Source organism: Hemiscyllium ocellatum, chromosome 26 (genome assembly GCF_020745735.1).
Source record: "Hemiscyllium ocellatum isolate sHemOce1 chromosome 26, sHemOce1.pat.X.cur, whole genome shotgun sequence".
Lineage (NCBI taxonomy): Eukaryota > Metazoa > Chordata > Chondrichthyes > Orectolobiformes > Hemiscylliidae > Hemiscyllium > Hemiscyllium ocellatum.
The window spans coordinates 381,905-409,816 of NC_083426.1; the positions used below are offsets into that span (position 1 = coordinate 381,905).

General features: G+C 43.6%; 1 protein-coding gene across 1 annotated transcript in view; it reads left to right on the forward strand.

The window, feature by feature from the left end:
* The window catches only part of slc6a17 (solute carrier family 6 member 17), a 105,276-nt gene that overhangs the window by 68,846 nt on the left and 8,518 nt on the right, over positions 1-27,912 (forward strand). The window contains exons 3-8 of the mRNA XM_060845035.1: positions 1,287-1,444; positions 6,135-6,261; positions 6,879-7,060; positions 11,281-11,391; positions 12,679-12,920; positions 25,086-25,278. Of these exons, the coding sequence (XP_060701018.1) occupies positions 1,287-1,444; positions 6,135-6,261; positions 6,879-7,060; positions 11,281-11,391; positions 12,679-12,920; positions 25,086-25,278 (1,013 nt within the window). The remainder of the gene's footprint in view (positions 1-1,286; positions 1,445-6,134; positions 6,262-6,878; positions 7,061-11,280; positions 11,392-12,678; positions 12,921-25,085; positions 25,279-27,912) is intronic.

A 27,912-nucleotide genomic window follows, 5' to 3' on the forward strand; every position in this document is an offset into this window, starting at 1 on the left:
CTGAGCTGTGATTCTTGGAGGCTGAGTGTACACATTCCCTCCTAGCTAAACTTAATCTAGCCTTCAACTATTCTGCATGTATCTGAATTTGCACCAAGCCCTGCCCCTTAACTGCTGACCACATTAGCTCTTGGTCAAGCACTGCCTCAACTTTTAAAAATTCTCATCTTGTTCTCAAATCCCGTTGTGGCTTCCCCATTCTCTATCTCTGTAATCTTCTTCACACTCCAACCTCTGCATTTCTGCCCTCTTGAACCTCCCCAGTTTGAAGCACTCCATCAGTAGTGGCCATATCTTTCATTGTCCTTCACCAGATCTTTAAAATTCCCTCCCTAAGCGCTTGTGTCCTTCTCTCTGAGTCTGTAAGAAACTCCTTAAAACTAGCCTCCTTGAGCAAGAGTTTGCCCTGAACTGATATCCTTATGTGGTATGATTCATACTTTGATAATTTTCCTGTGTTAACAATGTTAAAGATGCCTTCTCAATGCAAGTTGAATGAATTCCAATACCTTAAAATTTGATAAAACCAAACTATTCATGGTTGTCACACATTCAACCTCGAGATTTTGATTTCTTGCTTTAAAATAAGATTTTTTGAGAAGCGTGACAGCTGGGCAACCAAGCTGTGAAGATTTATATTCTGTGTCCTGCTGGTTCATTACTGTCTGCAGCAGCAATTAAAGTCAAGAGACATGTCAAGGTTGACAAGAGCAAGAGGCCAGACCGGTTATAGAGTTGGTAGTGGGCTCCAGGAGGGGGACTGTAGCTGGATCAGGGCATGTGTTTGGGTTGGGGTTTTGAACAGAACACTGAGGGCTTTGTCAGGCATCAGTTTTGAGCATTAGAGTTAAGATCAGGGTTCAGATTAGGGATGGGGTTTAGATCTAGCATTGGAAGAACGATGGGGTGATTGGAATGGTTTCAGAATCAGGATTTTGGGATCAGGAACAGTTTCTTGGTCAGGGGTCTGGGGAGCAGGATGAAACAAGACTTGGCTATATTGCAGAAAATTGATATCAGTGAGGAGAAGTTGCAAAAAGATACGACAGAAGGGGACATGGAATTGGTGTCAATTTCTGTTATGTGAAAAGCAGATAAGCCTTCTGTTTGAGATTTTGAAGACAGCATCAGCTTAACCTTGACTGCAGTTGCCCTTCAAACACAAAGCAAACTGCAAGGAGCAGAGATTTCACGCATCAGTCTGAGAACACGTTGTCTGAATATTACAGACTGTGTGATCCTGTCAAATTATTTTAATTCATGCTAAAGATCTGTCTTATTTGCAGGTGCTTATCTTGTTCCCTATTTCATCCTGCTCCTTATCATTGGAATTCCCCTGTTTTTCCTGGAACTTGCAGTGGGCCAAAGAATAAGACGTGGGAGTATTGGTGTCTGGAACTACATATGCCCCAGGCTGGGCGGCATTGGATTTGCAAGTTGCATTGTGAGTACCATCGCTGAATGTTGAGAAGCTGTTAAAACTGTAGATCTGATTTGACTTTTATAAATAAAGGCATTGAGATTAAAGAGAAGGAAATCATGTTTAACATTTAAAAATTACATTTTAGACCTCATCTGGAGCCTTGTGACTAATTGTAGACTAATTGTACTTTAGAAAGAACGTCAAGACTTTTGGAGTTAAGGAGTGGTTTTACTAAAATGTTTCCAGCGATGAAGGACTTAGAGTCATACAGCATAGAAACAGGCCTGTCAATCAATAAACACCAAACTAAACTACTTTCATTTGTCTGCACTTGCTCTATAGCCTACTGGGCCCTGGCATTTTAGGTGCTCATCCAGATGCTCCTTAAATATTGCAAAAGTACCTGCCTCAACTGCCCCCTCAGGCAGCATGTTCCATATTTCTACAACCCTCTGGGTGAAAGGTTTCTTTCCTCAAAACCACTTACATCTCAACTTATGTCTGTCTGGTCTTAGTTGTATTTGCCATCAGGAAGAGATTTATACATCTCAATAAGATTCTCCCTACTGCCACCTCTGCTCCAAGGAAAATAAACCGAACTTATCCAGCCTCTCCTCATAACTAAGACTTTTCACGAATCTCCTCTGCACCTTCTTCAGTGTAATCACATTTGTCCAATCCGTGTGGTGACCAGAACTGCACACAGTATTCTACCTTGGGCCTAACCAATGTTTTATAAAGGTGTAACAAGACTTCCTTGCTCCATATCCTAGCTGACGAAGTCAAGTATCCTGTATGCTGCCTTCACCCTGTCCACCTGTACTGTCACCTTCAGGGATCTATGAATTTGTACACCCAAGATGCCTTTATTCCTCAGTACTCTCCAGAGGCTTATTCATTGTGTATGTCCTTCCCTTATTAGACCTCCCAAAATGCATCATCTCACACTTATCAGGATTAAATTTCATCTACCATTGCTCTGTTCAATTGACTGTGTGATCAATATCAGACTGTAGCCTGAGACTATCCTCTGCACCATCAACACGCACCAATTTTGGTCATCTGCAAACTTTTACATTCGTATTCAAGTCGTTAATATATAAAATAAACAACAAGGGTCCCAGCAATAATTTCTGTGGTACACTGCTGGTCACAGTCTTCTGATCACAAAGGTACCCCTCCACCAATACATTTGCCCAGTGTTTACAAGTCAGTTTTAGATCCAGTTTCCCAATTTGCCTTGGATTCCATGGACTGTTACATTTCGGACCAGCTTTCCGTGTGGGATTGTGAAAGGCCTTACTGAAGTCTTTATATATCATGTCAACAACACTTACCTCATCAATGTATTTTGTCACTATTTCAAAAAACTCAATTAAGTTAGAGAAAATCTTCTCCCTTTTGCAAACCAGACAGGATTGATTAATCGTGTTGCTCAGATTTTTTTCCAATAATTTCCCTCCCGGTGATGTATAGACTAACTGGTCTGAAATTACCTGGCCTATCCTGCAGCCCACCTTGACCAAAGGAACCGCATTATCGATCTGCCAGTCAGCAAAGTATTCGCTATTTCTGCCAGCGCTGCAGCAATCTTCTCCCTTGCCTCCCATCGCAGCCTGGATACATCTCATCAAGTTATGTCAAGAGGCTGGAGAAACTAGGATTGTTCTTTTTAAAGCCAAGCAGATTAAGAGGAGACTTAAAGATGTTAAAAATCACGATGGCTTTTAATAGGATAAATGGAGAGAGTCTGTTTGAATGGTTAGGAGAATCAGCAACCAGAGACCGCACATTTCATTTGCTTGAATACAGGATGATAGGACATAGGAGGAGAAGTAGGCCTCTCAAGCCTGCTCCATCATTCAATGCCAGTCGAAGAGTGTGGTGCTGGAAAAGCATAGTCGGCCAGGCAGCATCCAAGGAGCAGGAGAGTCACTGATTTGGCATAAGCCCTTCATCAGGAATGAGGGGGTAGCCCGGGGTGGGGGGGTGGGGGGGGGGGGGGGGGGGGGTGGTGGGGGGAGTGGTGGCGTGGCGAGGGTGGAAGTAGCAGGGAATACGATAGGTAGATGGAGGTGATAGTGATAGGTTGGAGAGAAGGGTGGAGCAGATAGGTGGGAAGGAAGGTGGGCAGGTGGGACAGTTCAGGAGGACGGTGCGAGTTGAAAGGTTTGATCTGGGATAAGTTGAGAGAAGGTGAAATGGAGAAACTGGTGAAATCTACTTTGATCCGTGTGGTTGGAGGGTCCCAAGGAAGAAGATGAGAGAATGCCTAATCTTTCACAATTCCGTAGACCAACCAGCTTCTGAGAGAAAAAATGTCTTATTTGCATTTTACAAGAGGGCCCTCTTATTCTTAAACAGTTTTTTTTTCCTAATTGTACTCTCCTTGGTAAGGGGAAAGACTCTCCTGGTAGCTACCTTGTCAAGTCCCTTTAATATCTTGTATGTTTCAAATGTTTTCCTACATTTCTTTCCAAGATGATCCCTTCATCCCAGGATTAATTTGAGTGAAACTTTTTTGAACTGTTTCTAAGCAAGGATTTTTTTTTCAAATAAGGGATCCGTTATTGTATACAGTACTCCAGATGTTGTCCTGTGCTGAGTTTTATATTCCCTTTCCAATTTGGAAATGAACCAAAAGAAAGATGAGTTTTTTGATGCAGCACATTGATTTGAAATGTATTGCCTGAAGGGGTAATAGAAGCAGAATTAGTGCTAACTTTGAAAAGAGAATTGGATAAACACTTAAAGTAGAAAGATTTACAGGGGAGTCGGGCTAGTTGTATAGATTTTTGAAAGTACCAATATTGGCTTGATGGACTGATTTGCATTGTATGCTGTACCATTTTGTAAGTGTGAGGTGATTCACTTTGGTCGGAGTAACCGGAATGCAAAGTACTGGGCTAATGGTAAGATTTTTGGTAGTGTAGATGAGCAGAGAGATCTCGGTGTCCATGTACACAGATCCTTGAAAGTTGCCCCCCAGGTTGACAGAGTTGTTAAGAAGGCATACAGTGTTTTAGCTTTTATTAATAGAAAGGATCGAGTTCCGGAACCATGAGGTTATGCTACAGCTGTACAAAACTCTGTGTACAGTTCTGGTCACCACATTATAAGAAGATGTGGAAGCTTTGGAAAGGGTGCAGAGGAGATTTACTAGGATGTTGCCTGGTATGGAGGGAAGGTCTTACGAGGAAAGGCTGAGGGACTTGAGGCTGTTTTCGTTGGAGACAAGGTTTAAGAGGTGACTTAATAGAGACATAGAAGATAATCAGAGGGTTAGATAGGGTGGACAGGGAGGGCCTTTTTCCAAGTATGGTGACGGCGAGCACAAGGGGGCATAGCTTTAAACTGAGGAGTGATAGATATAGGACAGATGTCAGAGGTAGTTTCTTTACTCAGAGAGTAGTAAGGGTATGGAATGCTTTGCCTGCAACGGCAGTAGATTCACCAACTTTAAGTACGTTTAAGTCGTCATTGGACAAGCATATGGATGTACATGGAATAGTGTAGGTGGGATGTGCTTCAGATTGGTATGACAGGTGGGCGCAACATCGAAGGTCGAAGGGCCTGTACTGTGCTGTAATATTCTATGTTCTATGTAATTTGAACTGCAATTCCAAGGTCCTGACTCATGCTTCTGTCAGTCTGAGTCTGATCCAACTGTTTCTTGTTACCTGTACCAGTCTAACCCCACGCTTTCACTCACTGCCTATGATATTCTGGAATGTTTCTTCAATTCAGATCACCATTTAAATTTCTCAGTAAATTTCCATAATCTGAATCAGCTCCAGTTTGCCTGAGAGAGTTCCTCTGGGCAAAAATATTTTCAAACACTTTAAAATTAACTTTGTGGCTGTTTCAAATTTGTCACCATCTTAGTTTTTTTGCAAATGTAAGCCCTCAGAATTTTAAATTGAGAAATATCTGTGTTACAAAATGTTTTTTATCGTCAGTACTCGATCCAGCACCTATTTGTTTAGTGGAAGCAGAAATCTTAATTTACAAGGCCTTGATTTCTTTTTGTCAAGCACCTAATCTGACTGACAACTCCAGGGGAAATGTTTCAATTTAATTCAGTCATTATATTGTTTCATTTTTAGTAATGGTGAGTTGTTGTGCTGCTACTGTACTGGACTAGGTCTGTTCAGTCCATTTTGCCCATTATTGTTCACCCAGCCTGAGACTGGTTAAACTGTTGCCATTGTGGCAATGTTCTAGCTTTCGGTATCCCAATCCTCACACTGGGCTGTTTGACAAACTGAAGTTATTCTGAAGAAAAAACAGAAGTTGCTGGAAAAGCTCAGCAGGTCTGACAGCATCTGTGAAGAGAAATCAGAGTTAATGTTTCAGGTCCAGTGACTCTGTCGGAACTTTATAAAGTACTTCTGCACTGTAACAAATCAATGATTGTTCCTGATCTGATGCAGGCATGAAATGAGAAATGCTCATAATGGCATTCCTTACCTGCATCTCTTTGTACTCCCCTCTGTCTCCTCCAATTCCCACTTCTCCTCTTTCTCCACATCCTTCTCACCTACCGATCCCCAACCCAATGTCTTCGATCAACCTGTCCTGATCTCCCTTCTGCTTTCCTCAGTCCCCTTCTCCTTTTCCTAATTATCCTGTCTCCCTCATTCTCCTCCCTTCCTGTATTCTTGCTGCTGTGACCATCATTCAGACTGAACTCTCTGTTGTCTCTCCCTAGGTCTGTTTCTTTGTTGGACTTTATTACAATGTTATCATTGGCTGGAGTATTTTTTATTTTTTTAAATCATTCCAGTCTCCCCTCCCATGGAGCGAGTGTCCTCTTATCACCAATGGTAGTGTTACCAGTAAGTAAAATATTCAATTCTGAGGCTTGTTATTTGTGTTTCCTCAGTACTCCCTCCTGTCAATGTTGTGATTCAAGGTCAAGTCTTTGCTCTCCTTCACTTGTTTAGCTTAAGCCAATGGAACAGCTTGCTTGAGGTAAAAATGTGTAAAAGTCATAATTTGTTTTCCAACAATACTAAAATAAGAATAGGAAACATTTGTGTCAATCAGTCATCTAATGAGAATTGAAAAAAATACAGTTAATGAATAAACAGGTCAGAGTTTCTCAGACAATGAACATTCTCTGACATATTGGATTTGTTATGCAACACTAACCAGACAAACTGAAACTGGGGTGACTCGCCCTCCAACAAGGTCATTTCTGATCAAACTACGCTATGCCCCATTGAGTCTCTTTTCATCACACCCCACTCCATTGGTTCCACGCTCAATGTCTTTTCCCTCAGTTTGGATTCCCTTGTGTCAAACAGACACTGGTGTTCCATGTTTCCAGAAACACTTCCTCCAGCACAGTCCTGTGATCCAATGTCTGGATGTTGCTGGATGAAGTAAGTCACATTAACATTGACAATGAAGTTGGTGATTGCACTGACTGTGGATATGTCTCTCACTCTAGTTGTGGAACCGGAATGTGAAAAGAGTTCAGCTACTACCTACTTCTGGTACAGAGACACTCTGAACATTGCCAATAACATCAATGAAGGAGGAGGTCTGAACTGGAAGATGACTCTGTGTCTCCTATCAGCTTGGTTCCTTGTAGGATTGTGTACGATCAAAGGTATCCAGTCATCTGGTAAGGTAAGACCATCAGTTTCAGGGAAACTGCATAGAGGGAGCTTTGCTGTGTTGAACTCACCGTTGTATTTGTTCTGGGAATGTTTGATGTGATAGTATGGAAGGAATTTTATTGTGTACAGCAGTAAAATGCTGAAAGTTGGTAAAATCAACAATTAATTCACTGATTTGATAATGCCTGCACTGGTTTTCAGTTGTCAAGATAATAACTCTTGCCACTCATTAGATATAGAACATAGAACAGTACAGCGCAGTACAGGCCCTTCAGCCCACGATGTTGTGCCGACCACTGATCCTCATGTATGCACTCTCAAATTTCTGTGACCATATGCATGTCCAGTAGTCTCTTAAATGACCCCAATGACCTTGCTTCCACAACTGCTGCTGGCAACGCATTCCATGCTCTCACAACTCTCTGTGTAAAGAACCTGCCTCTGACATCCCTGCCATACTTTCCTCCAATCAGCTTAAAACTATGACCCCTCGTGTTAGTCATTTCTGCCCTGGGAAATAGTCTCTGGCTATTGACTCTATCTATGCCTCTCATTATCTTGTATACCTCAATTAGGTCCCCTCTCCTCCTCCTTTTCTCCAATGAAAAAAGTCCGAGCTCAGTGAACCTCTCTTCATAAGATAAGCCCTCCAGTCCAGGCAGCATCCTGGTAAACCTCCTCTGAACCCTCTCCAAAGCATCCACATCTTTCCTAGAATAGGGCGACCAGAACTGGACACAGTATTCCAAGTGCGGTCTAACCAAAGTTTTATAGAGCTGCAACAAGATCTCACATCTCTTAAACTCAATCCCCTGTTAATGAAAGCCAAAACACCCTGTCCACTTGGGTGACCATTTTAAGGGATCTATGTACCTGCACACCAAGATCCCTCTGTTCCTCCACACTGCCAAGAATCCTATCCTTAATCCTGTACTCAGCTCTCAAATTCGACCTTCCAAAATGCATCACCTCGCATTTATCCAGGTTGAACTCCATCTGCCACCCTCAGCCCATCTCTGCATCCTGTCAATGTCCCGCTGCAGCATACAACAGCCCTCTATACTGTCAACGACACCTCCAACCTTTGTGTCATCTGCAAACTTGCTGATCCATCCTTCAATCCCCTCATCCAAGTCGTTAATAAAAATTACAAACAGTAGAGGCCCAAGGACAGAGCCCCGTGGAACACCACTCACCACAGACTTCCAGGCAGAATATTTTCCTTCTACTACCACTCGCTGTCTTCTGTTGGCCAGCCAATTCTGTATCCAGACAGCTAGGTTCCCCTGTATCCCATTCCTCCTGACCTTCTGAATGAGCCTACCGTGGGGAACCTTATCAAATGCCTTGCTGAAGTCCATATACACCACATCCACAGCTTGACTCTCATCAACTTTTCTAGTCACATCCTCAAAGAACTCGATAAGGTTTGTGAGGCATGACCTACCCCTCACAAAGCCGTGTTGACTGCATTTAATCAAGCCATCTCTTCCAGATGGTCATAAATCCTAACCCTCAGAATCCTTTCTAACACCTTGCAGACGACAGATGTGAGACTTACTGGTCTGTAATTGCTGGGGATTTCCCTATTTCCTTTCTTGAAGAGAGGAATTACATTTGTCTCTCTCCAGTCCTCAGATACGACTCCAGTGGAGAGCGAGGATGCAAAGATCTTCGCAAGTGGCGAAGCAATTGCATTTCTCGTTTCTCAAAGCAGCCGAGGACAAATCTGGTCTGGGCCTGGCAACTTGACAATTTTAATGTTTGACAAAATTTTCAGCACATCAGTTTCCTCTATCTCTATCCATTCCAGCATGCACACCTGCTCTTCAAAGGTTTCATTCACTACAAAATTTGTTTCTTTCGTAAAGACAGAAGCAAAAACCTCAGTTAGGGCTTCCCCTACCTCCTCAGACTCCACACACAAATTCCCTATGCTATCCCTGATCGGCCCTACTCTTTCTTTAACCATTCTTTTATTCCTCACATAAGTGTAAAATGCCTTTGTGTTCTCCCTAATCCGTCCTGCCAAGCCTTTCTCCTGCCCCCTCCTGGCTCTCCTCAGACCATTTTTGAGGTCCTTCCTCGCCTGCCTGTGATCCTCTAGAGCCGAGCTTGACCCTAGCTTCTTCCAGCTTATGTAAGCTACGTTTTTCCTTTTGACGAGAAGCTCCACCGCTCTCGTCATCCACTTCTTGCCTGTCTCAGAGGGACATATTTATTCATCACTTGCAACAGCTGTTCCTTAAACAGTCTCCACATGCCTATAGTGTCTTTACCATGGAACAATTGCTCCCAATCCATGCTTCCTAACTCATGTCTAATCGCATCATAGTTTCCTCTTCCCCAATTAAATATCCTCCCATTTTGCCTAATCCTCTCCTTCTCCATAGCTATGTAGAATGTGAGGCAGTTGTGGTCACTATCACCAAAATGCTCTCCCACCACAAGATCTGATACCTGCCCCGGCTCATTTCCGAGCACCAAGTCTACAATAGCCTCTCCCCTCGTCGCCCTGTTAACGTACTGAGTTAGGAAACCCTCCTGAACACACCTTACAAAAACAGCTCCATTCAAATCTTCTGCTCGAAGGAGGTTCCAATCAATATTGGGAAAGTTAAAGTCACCCATTAAAACAACCCTATTACGTCCACACTTTTCCAAAATCTGCCGACCTATGCTTTCTTCCATCTCCCTGCTGCTATTGGGGGGCCTGTAGTAAACCCCTAACGAGGTGACTGCTCCCTTGCTGTTCCTAATTTCCACCCATACTGACTCGGTAGGCAGATCTTCCTCGACAATGGAAGCTTCTGTAGCTGTGATACCCTCTCTGATTAGTAGTGCTACACCCCCCTCCTCTTTTTCCCCCCCTCACTATTCTTTTTAAATGCTCTAAACCCTGGAACATCCAGCAACCATTCCTGCCCCTGAGAAACCCATGTCTCTGTTATGGCCACCACATCATAGCACCAGGTACTGATCCATGCTCTAAGTTCATCACTTTTATTCCTGATACTCCTTGCGTTAAAGCAAACACACTTTAATTGATCCCTTGGTTCCTTCCCAGGAAAATCCTTCCCACTAGCTGGTCTACCTCTTGCTGTTGCCTCACCTGCATCAACTCTCACCTCCGGTATACAGCTCAAGTTCCCACCCCCTGCCGTACTGGTTTAAACCGTCTCGAACTACTCGAGCAAACCTTCCACCCAGGACATTGGTCCCCTTCCAGTTCAGATGCAACCCGTCCTTCCTGTACAGGTCCCACCTTTCCCAGAAGGCATCCCAATTATCTACATATCTGAAGCCCTCCCTCCTACACCAGCTGCGCAGTCACGTATTAAGCTGCGCCCGCTCCCTGTTCCTCGCCTCGCTATCTCGTGGCACCGGTAGTAAACTAGTGAACATTACTCTGTTCGTCCTGCTCTGCAGCTTCCATCCTAACTCCCTGAAATCACTGTTTATATCCTCGATCCTTTTCCTGGCTATATCATTGGTGACAATATGAAACACGATTTCTGGCTGTTCGCCCTCCCCTTTTAGAACCTTATACACCCGATCGGAGATGTCCCGGACCCTGGCGCCAGGGAGGCGATATACCTTCTGGGAATCCCAATCCTGACCACAAAATCTCCTGTCGATTCCCTTAACTATCGAGTCCCCTACCACGAGTACTTTTCTATTCTGCCCCCTTCCCTTCTTTGCCACAGTGTCAGGCTCAGTGCCAGAGGAACTGACTGCTATGGCTTTCCTCTGGTAGGTCATCCCACCCCAGCAGTATCCAAAACGGTGTACTTATTGCTGAGGGGAATGTCCACAGGGGATCTCTGCACTGTCTGTCTGTCCCCTTTCCTCCCCCTAACTGTAACCCATCTATCCTTGTCCTGAGCCTTAGGAGTGACCAACTCCCAGTAACTCCTCTCAATTACCCCCTCAGCCTCCCGAATGATCCGTAGTTCATCCAGCTCCAGCTCCAATTCCCTAACACGATTTTCAAGGAGCTGGAGTTGGATGCACTTCCCGCAGATGTAGCCAGCGGAGAGTGTGCCATGTCTCCCACCTGCCACATTCTGCAGGAGGAGCAAGCAACTGCCCCAGCATCCATACTCCACTTATCTGATTGCCCACTCAGTACTAAAGTAGAAAGCTTAGTTCAAGTTGCTATAAAATTAATAACAAACTTATATTCAATAGAGGAATATGATTCCATATATTTGTTTGTACTCTTTTCAGGTGATGTATTTCAGTTCTCTGTTTCCATATGTCGTTCTGATTTGCTTCCTGGTTCGAAGTCTGCTTCTCAGAGGCTCGATTGATGGAATTCTTCACATGTTCACTCCTAAGGTACTGAATGTCTAGCAGCACAGTCTGTCAGTCAAATGGGTGCAGCTGGCTGGAGCAGGGTGCAGTGGAGCAGACTGAGCTGTTTGATAGGGACTTCTGGACAAGTCAATTCCGTTAGCCTCGACAGGAGAGGAAAATCTTTTAGTTTGTTATGTTTTAACTTAATTTTAATTTTAAGAACCAGCTTTTCCATTCCTTGAATTGTTCTTTGCTAAGGTACAGCTGCAGAGAGATCATGTGACTGAATTATATAATACAGAGTGAATTCATGCTCAAGAAATGTGTTCAAATTTTGTCAAATAACCACAGGAATTTAAATTCAATTAAATAATCTTGAATTAAAAGTCTGCATTCACAATGGGGACATAGAAATTATCAAATTGTTCTAAAAAACTATCTGATTTACTGATTCCACCCACAGCTGGCTTGGCCTACATGTGATTCCAGAGCCGCAGTAATGTGGTTATTCATAACTGCCTTCTGATGTCTATTATTGAGCCATGGAGCTGTATTCAAGAAGCAGCTCACCACACCCCATCTCAAGGCCAGTTAAGATGGGCAGTAAATGCTGTCCCAGCTGGTGAGGCCCACAGCTTATGAATAAATTTCTCAAAATTTCTGCTTTTAGTAAAATTGATTCTTCAAAAAAGAAATTGTATTAATTTTTGTAGGTAGGAACAAACAAAGGGGTTTCAACCTGGAAATTTAATTAAAGAATAAGAACCACTCGATTATGCTCTCTTCGGAATTGGCTGTTGAATTTGACCCTGATGTGGGAGCCAGTTGGATTGATTATTTTTTAGTCTTTTTACATATGTTGTGTGTAATTGATATATTCCTAATTGTTTATTGTTTGATGAATTCAGTCACTATCTGAAAGCAACTTCCACGTGTGGTATATAAATATTATCTACATACCGCATTAAATGGGCTTCAGGCTGACAATTATCATTTCCTTCCTTCTTTATCTGATTGTAAAGTTAAAACTGCCATCTTACTGAGATCAGTTAACCCGGTTCCAACTGCCAGTCACATCTGAAACTTTGATGTGACCCAAGCCCTATCCCTCGTCCCCCACCCTGACTTCAGGCCCTGTCCCCTGCCCTGACCCCAGACCCTGTCTCGCACCATGACAATGAGACTGGCTTATTTTTGTTCTTGAAGAAGGTTACACCCCTAGCATTGTCTTCTCCACCTGATGATGCTGCTTGGCTTGTTGTGTTCTTCCAACCTCCAGCTTGTCTAACTTGTTTTTGCATACAGCTCTCTCTTTTTGTTGTTTTATAGTTGGAGAAGATGATGGAAGCTCAGGTATGGAGGGAAGCTGCTACACAAGTATTCTTTGCTCTTGGACTCGGGTTTGGAGGAGTCATCGCATTCTCAAGTTACAACAAGAAAGATAACAACTGTCATTTTGATGCAGCCCTTGTTGCTTTTATCAATTTCTTCACCTCTGTTTTGGCAACACTTGTGGTGTTCGCAGTCCTCGGATTCAAAGCTAATGTGATGAATGAGAAATGCGTCATAACGTACGTTTGTCAGATGTTTATTGAATAATCTGTGTATAGAAAAATAGAATGAAACCCAGAGCAGTGATGATGATCATTGTGTGATCTATGAATCACACAATGAAATGCTTTATTTCCATGAGCACTACTTAATGATGTTGATATAAGGAGTGAGGTCAGGGAGTGTGCTCAAAGATATGATTGTGAACCGTGGTATCGGAATAGTTGGGTTACTGTGTGGAACAGAGTAAACACAGCTGTGCTCATTGAGAATTCCCAGATGTTTGTTGGTATAGGAAGTGTTCCGACTGATTGAGGTTAAGCAACCCTACATCAGGCACAATGGGACTTGAGTTTCTCTTGACACTGTGTGTGACTGCACTTCATTTCTTTAGAATTATTAATGACCATTCTATAAATACTGATAGAGACCTTTGCAAGCTATTGATGGTGAGTTATACAAAAAAGGAATCAAATTACCCAAATGTCATAAGATGTTGGTGGATTTGACCATCATCAACCAATGAAGGATGAGCCTTTTGTGTCAAGTGGCATGTTTTTACCCAAATGGGGTCATAGAGTCATAGAGATGTACAGCATGGAAACAGACCATTCGGTCCTACCTGTCCATGCCGACCAGATATCCCACCCCAATCTAGTCCCACATGCCAGTACCCGGCCCATATCCCTCCAAACCCTTCCTATTCATATACCAATCCAAATGCCTCTTAAATGTTGCAATTGTACCAGCCTCCACCACATCCTCTGGCAACTCATTCCATACACGTACCATCCTCTGCGTGAAAATATTGCCCCTTAGGTCTCTTTTATACCTTTCCCCTCTCACCCTAAGCCTATGTCCTCTAGTTCTGGACTCCCCAACCCCAGGAAAAAGACTTTGTCTACTTATCCTATCCATGCCCCTCATAATTTTGTAAACCTCTAAACAGTCACCCCTCAGCCTCCGACGCTGTATGGAAAACAGCCCCAGCCTGTTCAGCCTCTCACTGTAGCTCAGATCTCCAACCCTGGCAACATCCTTGTAAGTCTTTTCTGAACCCTTTCAAATTTCATAACATCTTTCCGATAGGAAGGAGACCAGAATTGCACGTAATATTCTAACAGTGCCCTAACCAATGTCCTGTACAGCCACAACATGACCTCCCAACTCCTGTACTCAATACTCTGACCAATAAAGGAAAGCATACCAAATGACTTCTTCACTATCCTATCTACCTGCGATTCCAACTTTCAAGGAGCTGTGAACCTGCACTCCAAGGTCTCTTTGTTCAACAACACTCCCTAGGACCTTACCATTAAGTGTATAAGTCCTGCTAAGATTTGCTTTTCCATCTCGCATTTATCTGAATTAAACTCCATCTGCCACTTCTCAGTCCATTGGCCCATCTGGTCCAGATCCTGTTGTAATCTGAGGTAATCCTCTTTGTTATCCACTACACCTCCAATTTTGGTGTCATCTGCAAACCTACTAACTGTATCTCTTATTCTTGCATCCAAATAATTTATGTAAATGACAAAAAGTAGAGGGCCCAGCACCGATCCTTGTGGCACTCCACTGGTCACAGGGCACCAGTCTGAAAAACAGCCCTCCACCACCACCGTCTGTCTTCTACCTTTGAGCCAGTTCTGTATCCAAATGGCTAGTTCTCCCTGTATTCCATGAGATCTAATCTTGCTAATCAGTCTCCCATTGGGAACCTTGTCGAACACCTTACTGAAGTCCATATAGGTCACATCTACTGCTCTGCCCTCATCAATCTTCCTTGTTACTTCTTCAAAAAACTCAATCAAGTTTGTGAGACATGATTTCCTATGCACAAAGCCATGTTGACTATCCTGAATCTATCCTTGCCTATCCAAATACATGTACATCCTGTCCCTCAGGATTCCCTCCAACAACTTGCCCACTAGTGAGGTAAAGCTCACCGGTCTATAGTTCCTTGGCTTGTCTTTACCACCCTTCTTAAACAGTGGCACCACATTTGCCAACCTCCAGTCTTCCAGCACCTCACCTGTGACTACTGATGAAACAAATATCTCAGCAAGAGGCCCAGCAATCACTTCTCTAGCTTCCCACAGAGTTCTTGGGTACACCTGATCAGATCCTGGGGATTTATCCATCTTTACCCGTTTCAAGATATCCAGCACTTCCTCCTCTGTAATCTGGACATTTTGCAAAATGTCACCATCTATTTCCCTACAGTCTATATCTTCCATATCCTTTTCCATAGTAAATACTGATGCAAAATATTCATTTAGTATCTCCCCCATTTTCTGCAGCTCCACGCAAAGGCCGCCTTGCTGATCTTCGAGGGGCCCTATTCTCTCCCTAGTTACCCTTTTGTCCTTAATATATTTGTAAAAACCCTTTGGATTCTCCTTAATTCTGTTTTCCAAAGCTATCTCATGTCCCCGTTTTGCCCTCCTGATTTCCCTCTTAAGAATACTCCTACTTCCTTTATACTCTTCTAAGGATTCACTCGATCTATCCTGTCTATACCTTCTTTTGCTTCCTTCTTTTCCTTAACCAAACCCTGGATTTCTTTAGTCATCCAGCATTCCCTATACCTACCAGCCTTCCCTTTCATTCTGACAGGAATATACTTTCTCTGGATTCTTGTTATCTCATTTTTGAAGGCTTCCCATTTTCCAGCCGTTCCTTTACTTGCGAACATCTGCCTCCAATCAGCTTCTAAAAGTTCTTGCCTAATACCGTCAAAATTGGCCTTTCTCCAATTTCGAACTTCAACTTTTAGATCCAGTCTATCCTTTTCCATCACTATTTTAAAACAAATAGAATTATGGTGGATGGCCCCAAAGTGCTCCCCCACTGACACCTCATTTTCTGGGTCTGTAAATTGTGAAGGAGCAAAAATGGCCTTTGCAGTAATATGTACTTCTTGTCAGATGTGGGAGTTTATAGAACATAGAACATAGAAAAATACAGCGCAGTACAGGCCCTTCGGCCCTCAATGTTGCGCTGACCGAATCCTACCTAACCTACACTAGCCCAATAACTTCCAAATGCCTATCCAATGCCTGCTTAAAAGACCATAAAGAGGGAGAGTTCACCACTGCTACTGGCAGGGCATTCCATGAACTCACAACCCGCTGTGTAAAGAATCTACCCCTAACATCTGTCCTATACCTTCCACCCCTTAATTTAAAGCTGTGTCCCCTTGTAACAGCTGACTCCATTAGCGGTAAAAGGTTCTCAGTGTCTACCCTATCTAAACCCCTAATCATCTTGTACACCTCTATCAAATCTCCCCTAAACCTTCTTTTCTCCAATGAGAACAGCCCCAAGTGCCTCTGTCTTTCCTCATACGATTTTCCTACCATACCAGGCAACATCCTGGTAAACCTCCTCTGCACTCGTTCCAATGCCTCCACATCCTTCCTATAGTATGGCGACCAAAACTGCACACAATACTCCAGATGAGGCCGCACCAGAGTCTTATACAACTGCAACATGACCTCAGGACTCCGGAACTCAATTCCTCTGCCAATAAAGCCCAGTACACCATATGCCTTCCTCACAGCACTATTTACCTGGGTGGCAACTTTCAGAGATCTGTGTACATGGACACCAAGATCCCTCTGCTCATCCACACTACCAAGTAGCCTACCATTAGCTCAGTAATCCATCTTCTTGTTACTCCTACCAAAGTGAATGACTTCACACTTAGCTACATTGAATTCCATTTGCCACCTTTCTGCCCAGCTTTGCAACTTGTCTATATCCCGCTGTAACCTGCCACATCCTTCCTCACTATCCACAACTCCACCGACTTTTGTGTCATCCGCAAACTTACTCACCCAGCTTTCAAGCCCCTCCTCTAGATCATTTATAAAGATAACAAAAAGCAATGGTCCCAAAACAGATCCTTGAGGTACACCGCTAGTAACTGCACTCCAAGATGAACCTATACCGTCAACTACTACCCTCTGTCTCCTTCCAGCCAGCCAATTCCTAATCCAAACCTCTAATGCACCCTCAATGCCATACCTCCGTAGTTTTTGCATTAGCCTACCATGGGGTACCTTATCGAACGCCTTACTAAAATCCATATACACAACATCTACTGCTTTACCCTCGTCCACCTCCTTAGTCACCTGCTCAAAGAACTCAATAAGGTTTGTGAGGCACGACCTGCCCTTCACAAAACCATGCTGACTATCCTTGATCACGTTATTCCTATCCAGATGTTCATAAATCTTATCCCTTACAATTCTCTCTAAGACTTTGCCCACCACAGAAGTCAGACTCACTGGCCTATAGTTACTAGGGCTATCCCTACTCCCCTTCTTGAACAAGGGGACCACATTCGCCATCCTCCAGTCTTCTGGTACTATTCCCGTTGACAATGACAACATAAAAATCCAGGCCAATGGCTCTGCTATCTCCTCCCTAGCTTCCCAGAGGATCCTAGGATAAATGCCATCAGGCCCAGGAGACTTATCTATTTTCATCCTTTCCAGTATTCCCCAGACCTCTTCCCTACATACTTCAATGCCATCCATTCTAATCACTTGTGACTCAATATTCACACCAGCAACAGTGTCCTGTTCCTGAGTGAATACTGATGAAAAGTATTGATTTAGTGTCTCTCCAATCTCCTCCGCCTCCACGCACAACTTCCCACTACTATCCTTGACTGGACCGATACCTACCCTAGTCATCCTTTTATTCCTGACATACCTGGACGGCACGGTGGCACAGTGGTTAGCACTGCTGCCTCACAGCGCCTGAGACCCGGGTTCAATTCCCGACTCAGGCGACTGTGTGGAGTTTGCACGTTCTCCCCGTGTCTGCGTGGGTTTCCTCCGGGTGCTCCGGTTTCCTCCCATAGTCCAAAGATGTGCAGGTCAGGTGAATTGGCCATGCTAAATTGCCCGTAGTGTTAGTTAAGGGGTAAATGGTGGGTTGCGCTTCGGCGGGTGGGTGTGGACTTGTTGGGCCGAAAGGCCTGTTTCCACATTGTAAGTAATCTAATCTAAAAAAAAACCTATAGAAAGCCTTTGGATTTTCCCTAATCCTATCAGCTAAGGACTTTTCATGTCCCCTTCTCGCTGCTCTTAGCTCTCTCTTTAGATCCTTCCTGGCTACCTTATAACTCTCAATCACCCCAACTGAACCTTCACGCCTCATCTTTACATATGCCGCCTTCTTCCCTTTCACAAGGGATTCCAATTCCTTATTAAACCACGGCTCCTTCACAAGACCCTTAACTCCATGCCTGACTGGTACATACTTATCAAGGACACTCAGTAGCTGTTCCTTGAACAATCTCCACATATCATTAGTATTCTTCTCTTGAAGCCTGTTTTTCCAATCCACACATCCTAAGTCATGCCTCACCGCATCATAATTTCCCTGCCCCCAGCTATAACTCTTGCCCTGCAGTGCACACTTATCCCTCTCCATCACTAAAGTAAAAGTCACCGAGTTGTGGTCACTGTCCCCGAAGTGCTCACCTACCTCCAAGTCAAACACCTGGCCTGGTTCATTACCTAGAACCAAATCCAGTATAGCCTCACCTCTTGTTGGCCTGTCTACATATTGTGTCAGGAAACCCTCCTGCACACATTGGACAAACACCAACCCATCTAACGACCTCGAGCTATAGCTTTCCCAGTCAATATCTGGGAAGTTAAAGTCCCCCATAACAACCACCCTGCTACTTTCACTCTTCTCCTGAATCATCCTCGCAATACTATCCTCTACTTCTCTCGGACTATTAGGAAGCCTGTAGAAAACACCTAACAGGGTGACCTCACCTTTCCTATTTCTAACCTCAGCACAAACTACCTCAGATGGCAAGTCTTCCTCCATCGTCCTTTCCACCGCTGTAATACTATCCTTGACAAGTAATGCCACACCTCCCCCTCTTTTACCCCCATGTCTGACCCTACTAAAACATTTAAACCCTGGAACCTGCAACAGCCATTCTTGTCCCTGTTCTACCCACGTCTCTGTAATGGCCACAACATCGAAGTCCCAGGTACCAACCCACGCTGCAAGTTCACCTACCTTATTTCTTATACTTCTGGCATTGAAGTACACACACTTCAAGCCACCTTCCTGTTTACAGGCACCCTCCTTCGAGATTGCTGCCTTGTTCATAACCTCCCTACACTCAAGGTCCTGTACCCTAAAGCTACAGTCCAGGTTCCCATGCCCCGGCGGAGTTAGTTTAAACCCTCCCAAAGAGCACTAGCAAACGTCCCCCCAAGGATACTGGTGCCCCTCAGGTTCAGGTGTAGACCATCCTTTTTATAGAGGTCCCACCTTCCCCAGAAAGAACCCCAGTTGTCCAGAAACCAGAATCCCTCCCTCCTGCACCATCCCTGTAGCCACGCGTTTAACTGCTCTCTCTCCCTGTTCCTCGACTCTCTATCACGTGGCACGGGTAACAAACCAGAGACAACAACTCTGTTTGTTCTAACTCTGAGCTTCCAACCTAGCTCCCTGAAAGCCTGCCTGACATCCTCACCCCTCTTCCTACCTATATCGTTGGTGCCAACATGGACCACGATCTGGGGCTGCTCCCCCTCCCCCTTAAGAACCCGGAAAACACGATCAGAGACATCACGTACCCTTGCACCTGGGAGGCAACATAAAGAGAGTTTAAGGGATACTGCGGATTATATCTGCCATAAATGCTGTTGGATGCGAATCTTATCAGATCGAGTGGATCGGTTGGAGAGACAAATAAAAGCGATGAGGAACTTGCAACAGCAGCAGTATGTGATGGATGGCAGTTATTAGACAATAGGTGCAGGAGTAGGCCATTCTGCCCTTTGAGCCAGCGCCACCATTCATTATGATCATGGCTGATCATCCTCAATCAGTATCCTGTTCCTGCGTTATCCCCATAACCCTTGATTCCACTATCCTTATGAGGGCTATCCAACTCTTTCTTGAAAGTATCCAGAGACTTGGCCTCCACAGCCTTCTGGGGCAGAGCATTCCACACACCCACCACTCTCTGGGTGAAGATGTTCTCCTCAACTCTGTTCTAAATGGCCTACCCCTTATTTTTAAACAGTGTCCTCTGGTTCGGGGACAGGAAGGGGGGAAAGTCTCAGATACAGTCACATAGATGGGTTAACTCCAGGAAGGGTAAGAGAGGAAGGTAGCTCGTGCAGGTGTCTTTTGTGGATTTACCCATTTCAAACAGGTATGCTGTTTTGGAAAATGTAAGGGGCGATGGGTTCTCAGGGGAACGTAGCACGAACAGTCAAGTTTCTGGTATTGAGACTGGCCCTAATGCAACGAGGGGTATGTCGACTTCCAAGAGATCAATTGTGTTAGGGGATTCTATAGTTAGAGGTACAGACAGATGTTTCTGTGGCCAGCAGAGAAAAAGCAGAATGGTGTGTTCTTCCCCTGGTGCCAGGATCAAGGATGTCTCAGAGAGGGTGCAGAATGTTCTCACGGGGGAGAGAGGCCAGCAGGAGGTCATTGTCCACATTGGAACCAACGACATAGGAAGGGAAAAGGTTGAGATTCTGAAGGGAGATTACAGAGAGTTAGGCAGAAATTTAAAAAGGAGGTCTTCAAGGGTAGTAATATCTGGATTACTCCCAGTGCTACGAGCTAGTGAGGGCAGGAATAGGAGGATGCAGCAGATGAATGCATGGCTGAGGAGCTGGTGTATGGGAGAAGGATTCACATTATTGGATCATTGGAAACTCTTTTGGGGTAGAAGTGACCTGAACAAGAAGGACGGATTGCACCTAAATTGGAAGGGGACTAATATACTGGCAAGGAAATTTGCTAGAACTGCTCGGGAGGATTTAAACTAGTAAGGTGGAGGGGAGGGGTGGGGGGGAGGTGTTGGGACCCAGGGAGGTAGTGAGGAAAGAGATCGATCTGAGATGGGTACAGCTGAGAAGAGAAGTGAGTCAAACAGTCAGGGCAGGCAGGGACAAGGTAGGACTAATAAATTAAACTGCATTTATTTCAGTGCAAGGGGCCTAATAGGGAAGGCAGATGAACTCAGGGCATGGTTAGGAACATGGGACTGGGATATCATAGCAATTACGGAAACATGGCTCAGGGATGGGCAGGACTGGCAGCTTAATGTTCCAGGATACAAATGCTACAGGAAGTATAGAAAAGGGGGCGAGAGGAGAGGGGGTGGTGTTTATGATATAGCATTACTACTGTACTTAGGGAGGATATTCCTGGGAATATATCCAGGGAAGTTATTTGGCTGAAACCGTGAAATAAAAAAGGGATGATCACCTTATTGGAATTGTATTATAGACCTCCCAATAGTCAGAGGGAAATTGAGAAACAAACTTGTAAGGAGATCTCAGCTATCTGTAAGAATAATAGAGTGGTTATGGTAGGGGATTTTAACTTTCCGAACATAGACTGGGACTGCCATAGTGTTAAAGGTTTAAATGGAGAGGAATTTGTTAAGTGTGTACAAAACAATTTTCTGATTCAGTATGTGGATGTACCTATTAGAGAAGGTGCTAAACATGATCTACTCTTGGGAAATAAGGCAGGGCAGGTGACTGATGTGTTAGTGGGGGAGCACTTTGGGGCCAGCGACCATAATTCTATTCGTTTTAAAAGTGATGGAAAAGGATAGACCAGATCTAAAAGTTGAAGTTCTAAATTGGAGAAAGGCCAATTTTCATTCCAATGTTCTGAAAAGGGTGTTCAATTTCTTTCTCCTGGATTTTGTATAATTATTACATTAACGCATGAGAGCTTGTGAGTTAACATTCAATTTAGATGTTTGTCATGAAGCTCAGACTGTGCCAGAGATTTTGACATCACTATTGTCATTATCATATATGCTTCCCATATTAACCAGGCAAAACCAGGCTTCAGGGGAATATGTTAGCATGGAAACAGAATTGATTAACATACAAAAAGCAGAGAGAGGCCATGAACAAGACATTTTCAAGTTGGTAGGCTATGAGCACTGGTTGCCATGAGGAACAGTGCTGGTGCCTTGCTACTCTTATAATCTACATTAGTGACTGAGCAGACAGAGGAAATTGTATAAAAACCAAAAGAACTGTGGATGCTGTAAGTCAGAAACAAAAGCTGAAATTGTGGGAAAAACTCAGCAAGTCTGGCAGCATCTGTGCAGAGGAAGCAGAGTTAATCTTTTGGGTTGAGTGACCCTTCCTCAGAACAGTTCTGTCTTTATAAAGGAAATGGTATCACATCTGGTGATGGTACAAAGCTCGGTGGGAAATGCAATCTGTGGCAAGGATATAGAAAGGCTGTAAAGTGATCTAGAGAGATTGTGGGTGGGAAGTAAAATAACAGATGGAATATAATGTGCGGAACTGTCAAGTTATTCACTTTGATCTTAAGAATAGAAAAACAGAATTTTTAAAAAATGTGTGAAATTAAAAATGTTCTGAGAGACTCGAGTATACTTGTACAAGGAAGATGCAAACTCACAATACAAGCACAGGAAGACAGTTCTTGTGGCATAATGGTAGTATCCTACCTCTGAGACAAGAGGCACAAGTTCAAGTCCTACTTGCTCTCGCGTTCATAGTCATACAGCAAGGAAATAGACCCTTTGTGCCAAGTAGTCCATGCCGAATGTAATCCCAAACTAGTCCCACCTGCCTGCTCCTGACCATATTCCCTAGAAACCTTTCCTATTCATGTACCTATCCAAATGTCTTTTAAAAGTTGTAATTGTGTCAACATCCACCACTTCTTCACAACCTCTGTGTAAAACAAAATTGCCTTCATGTCTTTTTTAAATCTCTCTCCTCTCACTTTAAAAATGTGTCCCCAGTCTTGAAATCCCCATCCGAAAGAAAAGATAACTATCATTAACTCAAACTACGGCCCTCATTGTTTTATAAATGTTTTTTGGGTCACCTGTCAACTGGGGGGGGGGGGGGGGGGGGGTGGGTGTAGGGGGGACCGGGGTGTAGGGGGGGCGGGGTGTAGTGGGGCAGGGGTGTTGGGGGGACGGGTGGGCAGGGTGTGGGGGGGTTGGCGGTGAGGATGTGGGGGGCGTGGGGTGAGGGGAGGTTGTCCAATGAATGTGTGAAATTGGAGCAGAAGTAGACCAATCAGCCTTTTGAGCATTCAGTGCAATCACATGATCTATAATTCAAATTTATCCCCCAGATAATCTTCCTCTGTACAGATTCTGCCAAACTTTAAGTTTCTCCAACACTTCCTGTTTCTTTGATTTATTTCAATGATCGTGACTGATCTGCACTTCCACCTCCTATCTACTTCGATAACTCGATCTAACTGAATGGCAGAGTAATCATCATTGGCTAAAGAGTTGAGTGTAGCACCTGATTTTTTTTGTTTTGGGTTGTGTTCTTGGTTAATGGGAGAGTGGCTTCTGAGGTTTTATTGTTTGCACTTTTAGGATCTGCTCGAATTATAATAAATAATGAAATTGATCGAATTGTAATGTGGTTCATGTGTCATAGAGTCAAAGAGGTCTACAGCACAGAAAATGCCTTGGGCCCAGCAAATCTATGTTGGTTCAAAAACAACCACCTAGCTATTCAAATTCCATTTTTCAGCCTTGGATGCTTTGATACCTAAATACATCTTAAACATTATGAGCGTTTCTTCCTCTATTATCTTTACTGGCAGTGAGTTCCAGATTACCACTACCATATGGTAAAGAAAACTATCCACACATCCCTTCTAATCCTACACAGAACACCACAGCGCAGTACAGGCCCTTCGGCCCTTGATGTTGCACCGACCTGTGGAACCAATCTGAAGCCCATCTACCCTACACTATTCCATTATTATTCATATGTTTATACAATGACCAGTTAAATACTCTTAAAAGTTGGAGAGTCTGCTACTGTTGCAAGCAGGGTGTTCCATGCCCCTACATCTCTGAGTAAAGAAGCTCCTTCTGACATCTGTCCTATATCTATCACCCCTCAATTTAAAGCTATGTCCCCACATGCTAGCCATCTCCAATCAAGGAAAAAGGCTCTCACTGTCCACCCTATCTAATCCTCTGATTATCTTCTATGTCTCAATTAAGTCGCCTCTCCACCTTTTTCTAACAAAAACAGTCTCACGTCCCTCAACCTTTCCTCATTAGACCTTCCCTCTATACCAGGCAACATTGTAGTAAATCTCCTCTGAACCTTTTCCAAACCTTCCTCATCCTTCCTATAATGCGGTGACCAGGACTATATGCAATACTCCAAGTGCGACGGCACCAGAGTTTTGTACAGCTACAGCATGATCTCATGGTTCTGAAACTCAATCCCTTTTCCAATAAAAGCTAACACACCATATACCTAACAACCTGGGTGACAACTTTAAGGGATCGATGTACATGGGCGCCGAGATCTCTCTGCTCATCTACACGATTAAGAATCTTACCATTAGCCCAGTAATCTGCATTCCTGTTATTCTTTTCATAGTGAATCACCTCATGCTTTTCCACATTAAACTCCCATTTGCCATCTCTCAGCCCAGCTCTTCAGCTTATCTGTCTCTCTGTAACCTACAACATCCTTCAGTACTACCCACAACTCCACCAACCTTGGTGTCATCCATAAATTTACCAACCCATCCTTCTACACTCTCATCCAGGTCATTTATGAAAATGACAAATGCAGTGGCCCCAAAACAGATCCTTGCAGGATACCACTAGTAACTGGACTCCAGGATGAACATTTCTCATCGACCACCATCCTCTGTCTTCTTTCAGCAAGCCAATTTCTGATCCAAACCGTTAAATCACCTTCAATCCCATGCCTCTGTATTTTGTGCAATAGCCTACCATGTGGAACCTTATCAAACGCCTTACCTCTTGACCCTTACTCAATATATGTGGCCCTGATCATTGATCTGCCCAGCAAAAGGGAAAAGTTTCTTTCAGTCTACTCTATCTGTGCCCCTCATAATTGTATCCATCTCAGTCATATCCCCCACTGAGTACGCTCTGCTCCAAGGAAACCCCGGTTTCTCAGTCCCTTTTCATAACTAAAACTCCCCAGCCCAGGCCACTTCCTAGTAAATCTCCACTGCACTCTTTCCAATGGTTGGATATTGTATTGAGTGTAGGACATTGGTCTTGACTGTGCTGGCAGCATTACTGCTCTGTGTTTGACACATGAGGTACAGTCTGTACCTTTCATTCTTCAACTTTTAAGAGGTTTTTTTGTTGGCAGAAATTCTGAAAAGATTATTGGATACCTGAATTCCAAAGTACTGAGCCATGATCTGATTCCACCCCATATCAACTTCTCACATCTGACAGCTTCTGATTATTCTGAGATGTACAGTGTCATAAAGACCGTAAAGGAAAATCATTTCAGTGAACTTGGGCTGGACACATGTCAACTGGAGGATGAGCTGGATAAGGTGAGACATGATTGCCGGTTAGTGCAATGTTAAATCAATGAGCCAACTGTGGATGAACAGTGAGGTAAAGAGGCAGAATTAATCTTTGAAATGGACAGATACTGGTGTTTCATTTTGTTAGTTTTAATTTCTTTGATGGGAAATGTTAAGATTGTGTGAAGTGTACAATTTTCTGTTGTTTCCACCAAAATCACTAATTCTAATGGACTTTAAAGGGAACTTTATTATCTTTTATATATTTATATTTTTAAACAATGCATTATTAAAATAAGTTGTTGCAGTTAATTTAAAAATGGAAGAATTAGCCAAAATGAAAAGAACTAATGAATTCACCTCATTTATTTACATTTATTACTCAAGCCAGATTAGCTGTTCAGTTAGTGCTTACAATTTAACTAGTTGTCACAGGTGTTCAGTGGTCAGACACCTGGGAATCAAAATTGTGAAGTCTTAATTTCAGCAATACCAATCAGTGAAAATGTTTCATCGATTAAATTTCAGTGGATGGAGTGCCACAGTTGTGAGGGAAATTTGAAAGGTTACCCAAGACCCCATACAGTGTTTTTTTAAATTCACTTGTAGAACATGGGTGTCGCCAGCTGTCAGCATTTATTGCTGGTCCCTAGTTACCTTTGAGAAAATGGTGATGAGCTGCTATTAGGGAGGCAATTCCAGAATTTTGACCCAGTGACATTGAAAGAAAGGCAATGTATTTCCAAGTCTGGATGGTGAGTGGCTTGAAAGGGAACTGCAGGTGGTGATATTCCCATTTATCTGCTGCCCTTGTCCTTCCAGATGGAAGTCTTCATGGGTTTGGAAGTTGTCTAAAGAGCCTTAATGAATTTCTGAGGTGCATTTTGTAGATGGTACACACTGCTACTACTGAGCTTCAGTGGCAGAGGGGTGGATGCTTGTGGATGTAGTTTTGGGGGCTGCTTTGTCTTGAATGGTGTAAAGCTTCTTGACTAGGAGAAAGTGAGGACTCCAGATGCAGGAGATCAGAGTCGAGAATGGGGTGCTGGAAAAGAACAGGTCAGGCAGCATCTGAGGAGCAGGAGAATCAACATTTCAGGCATAAGCCCTTCATCAGGGATGATGAATTCCTGATGATGGGCTTACGCCCAAAACGTCAATTCTCCTGTTCCTGTGATGCTGCCTGACCTGCTGTGCTTTTTCAGCACCACACTCTTGGCTCAAACTTCTTGACTGTTGTTGGAGCTGTGCCATCCAGGCTAGTGGGGAGTATTCCATCACACCCCTGACCTGTGCCTTGGACAGGTTTAGGGAGTCAGGAGGTGAATTACTCACTATACTATCCTTAGCCTCTGACCTGCTCTTGTAGCCACTATGTTTATGTGGTGAGTCCATTTGAGTTTCTGGTCAGTGGTAACCTCCAGGATGTTGCTAGTGGGGATTCAGTGATGGTAACACCATTGAATGTTAAGGGACAGTAGTTAGATTGTCTCTTATTGGAGATGGTTATAGCCTGACATTTGTCTGAGCGAATATTACTTGCCACTTGTCAGCCGAAGCCTGGATGTTGTCCAGATCTTGTTGCAATTGAATGGACTTCTAAGTATCTGAGGAGTCATGAATGGTGTGAACATTGGCAAACATCCCCACTCTGGCCTTATGATGGAAGGAAGGTCATTGATGAAGCAGCTGAAGATGTTTGGGCCCAAGAAACTACCCTGACGAACTCCTGTAGAGATGTCCTGGAGCTGAGATGACTCGTTTTCAACAACCACAACCAGTGATGTCAGTAATTTAATTCTTTCGACCATGTTTGAACCAAAGCTATAATGAGGTCAGGAGCTGAGTGGCCCTGGCAGAATCCAAACAAGGTGTCACTGAGCAGGTGCTGCTTGATAGCACTGATGATGCCTTTCATCATTTTACTGATGATCGAGAGTAGACTGATTGTGTGGTAATTGGCTGGGTTGGATTTGTCCTACTTTTTGAGGTGGTGGGGTTGGGATGACGGGAGGGAGTTGACGTCAATACCTCAATATTTTAACAGCAGCTATTTCAAAACCACTTTGAGTAGAGAGGTTTCTACTGACACAATGTGCAACGACCTCAAAGCTGATTAATAAAAGATATTTTCTGACCACATCACATCATGGCAGAGTCAGTTTCCTTGCTCCTAGCACTCACATTTAAATTGTTGTTTAAATGCAGAGTTCTGTTTCTGTATCCTTCTCTCCTTGCCAGTTACTAAAGAAATAAATTGGTGTATTTTCATCTTGTTCTTTAGTTTCAGTTCTAATTTAAGTTAAATTTTATTAATCAGTCATTGTAGGATTTATGAATCTCTGAAGGCTTCTTTTTAGTACGTAGCCCTGTCCTTCCTGAGCTATTAATGGTATCCATGACAACTGACTGAGATTGAATCATATTGTTTTCAACTTCATGTCATTTCTGACCCCCAGGATAACATATCTGTGCCATTGCTGTGACTGCCTTTTGCAGTCTCCATGACACCACCCAACTTTCTACCCAGTATCTGCTCATCTGCTGCTGGACTCCATGTTTGTATCTCTGTTAACCTTGACTATTTCAGAACATTTTTGGCTGATCTGCCACATTTTACCCTCCATAAACATGAGGTAATTTAAAATTCTGCTGTGTTTT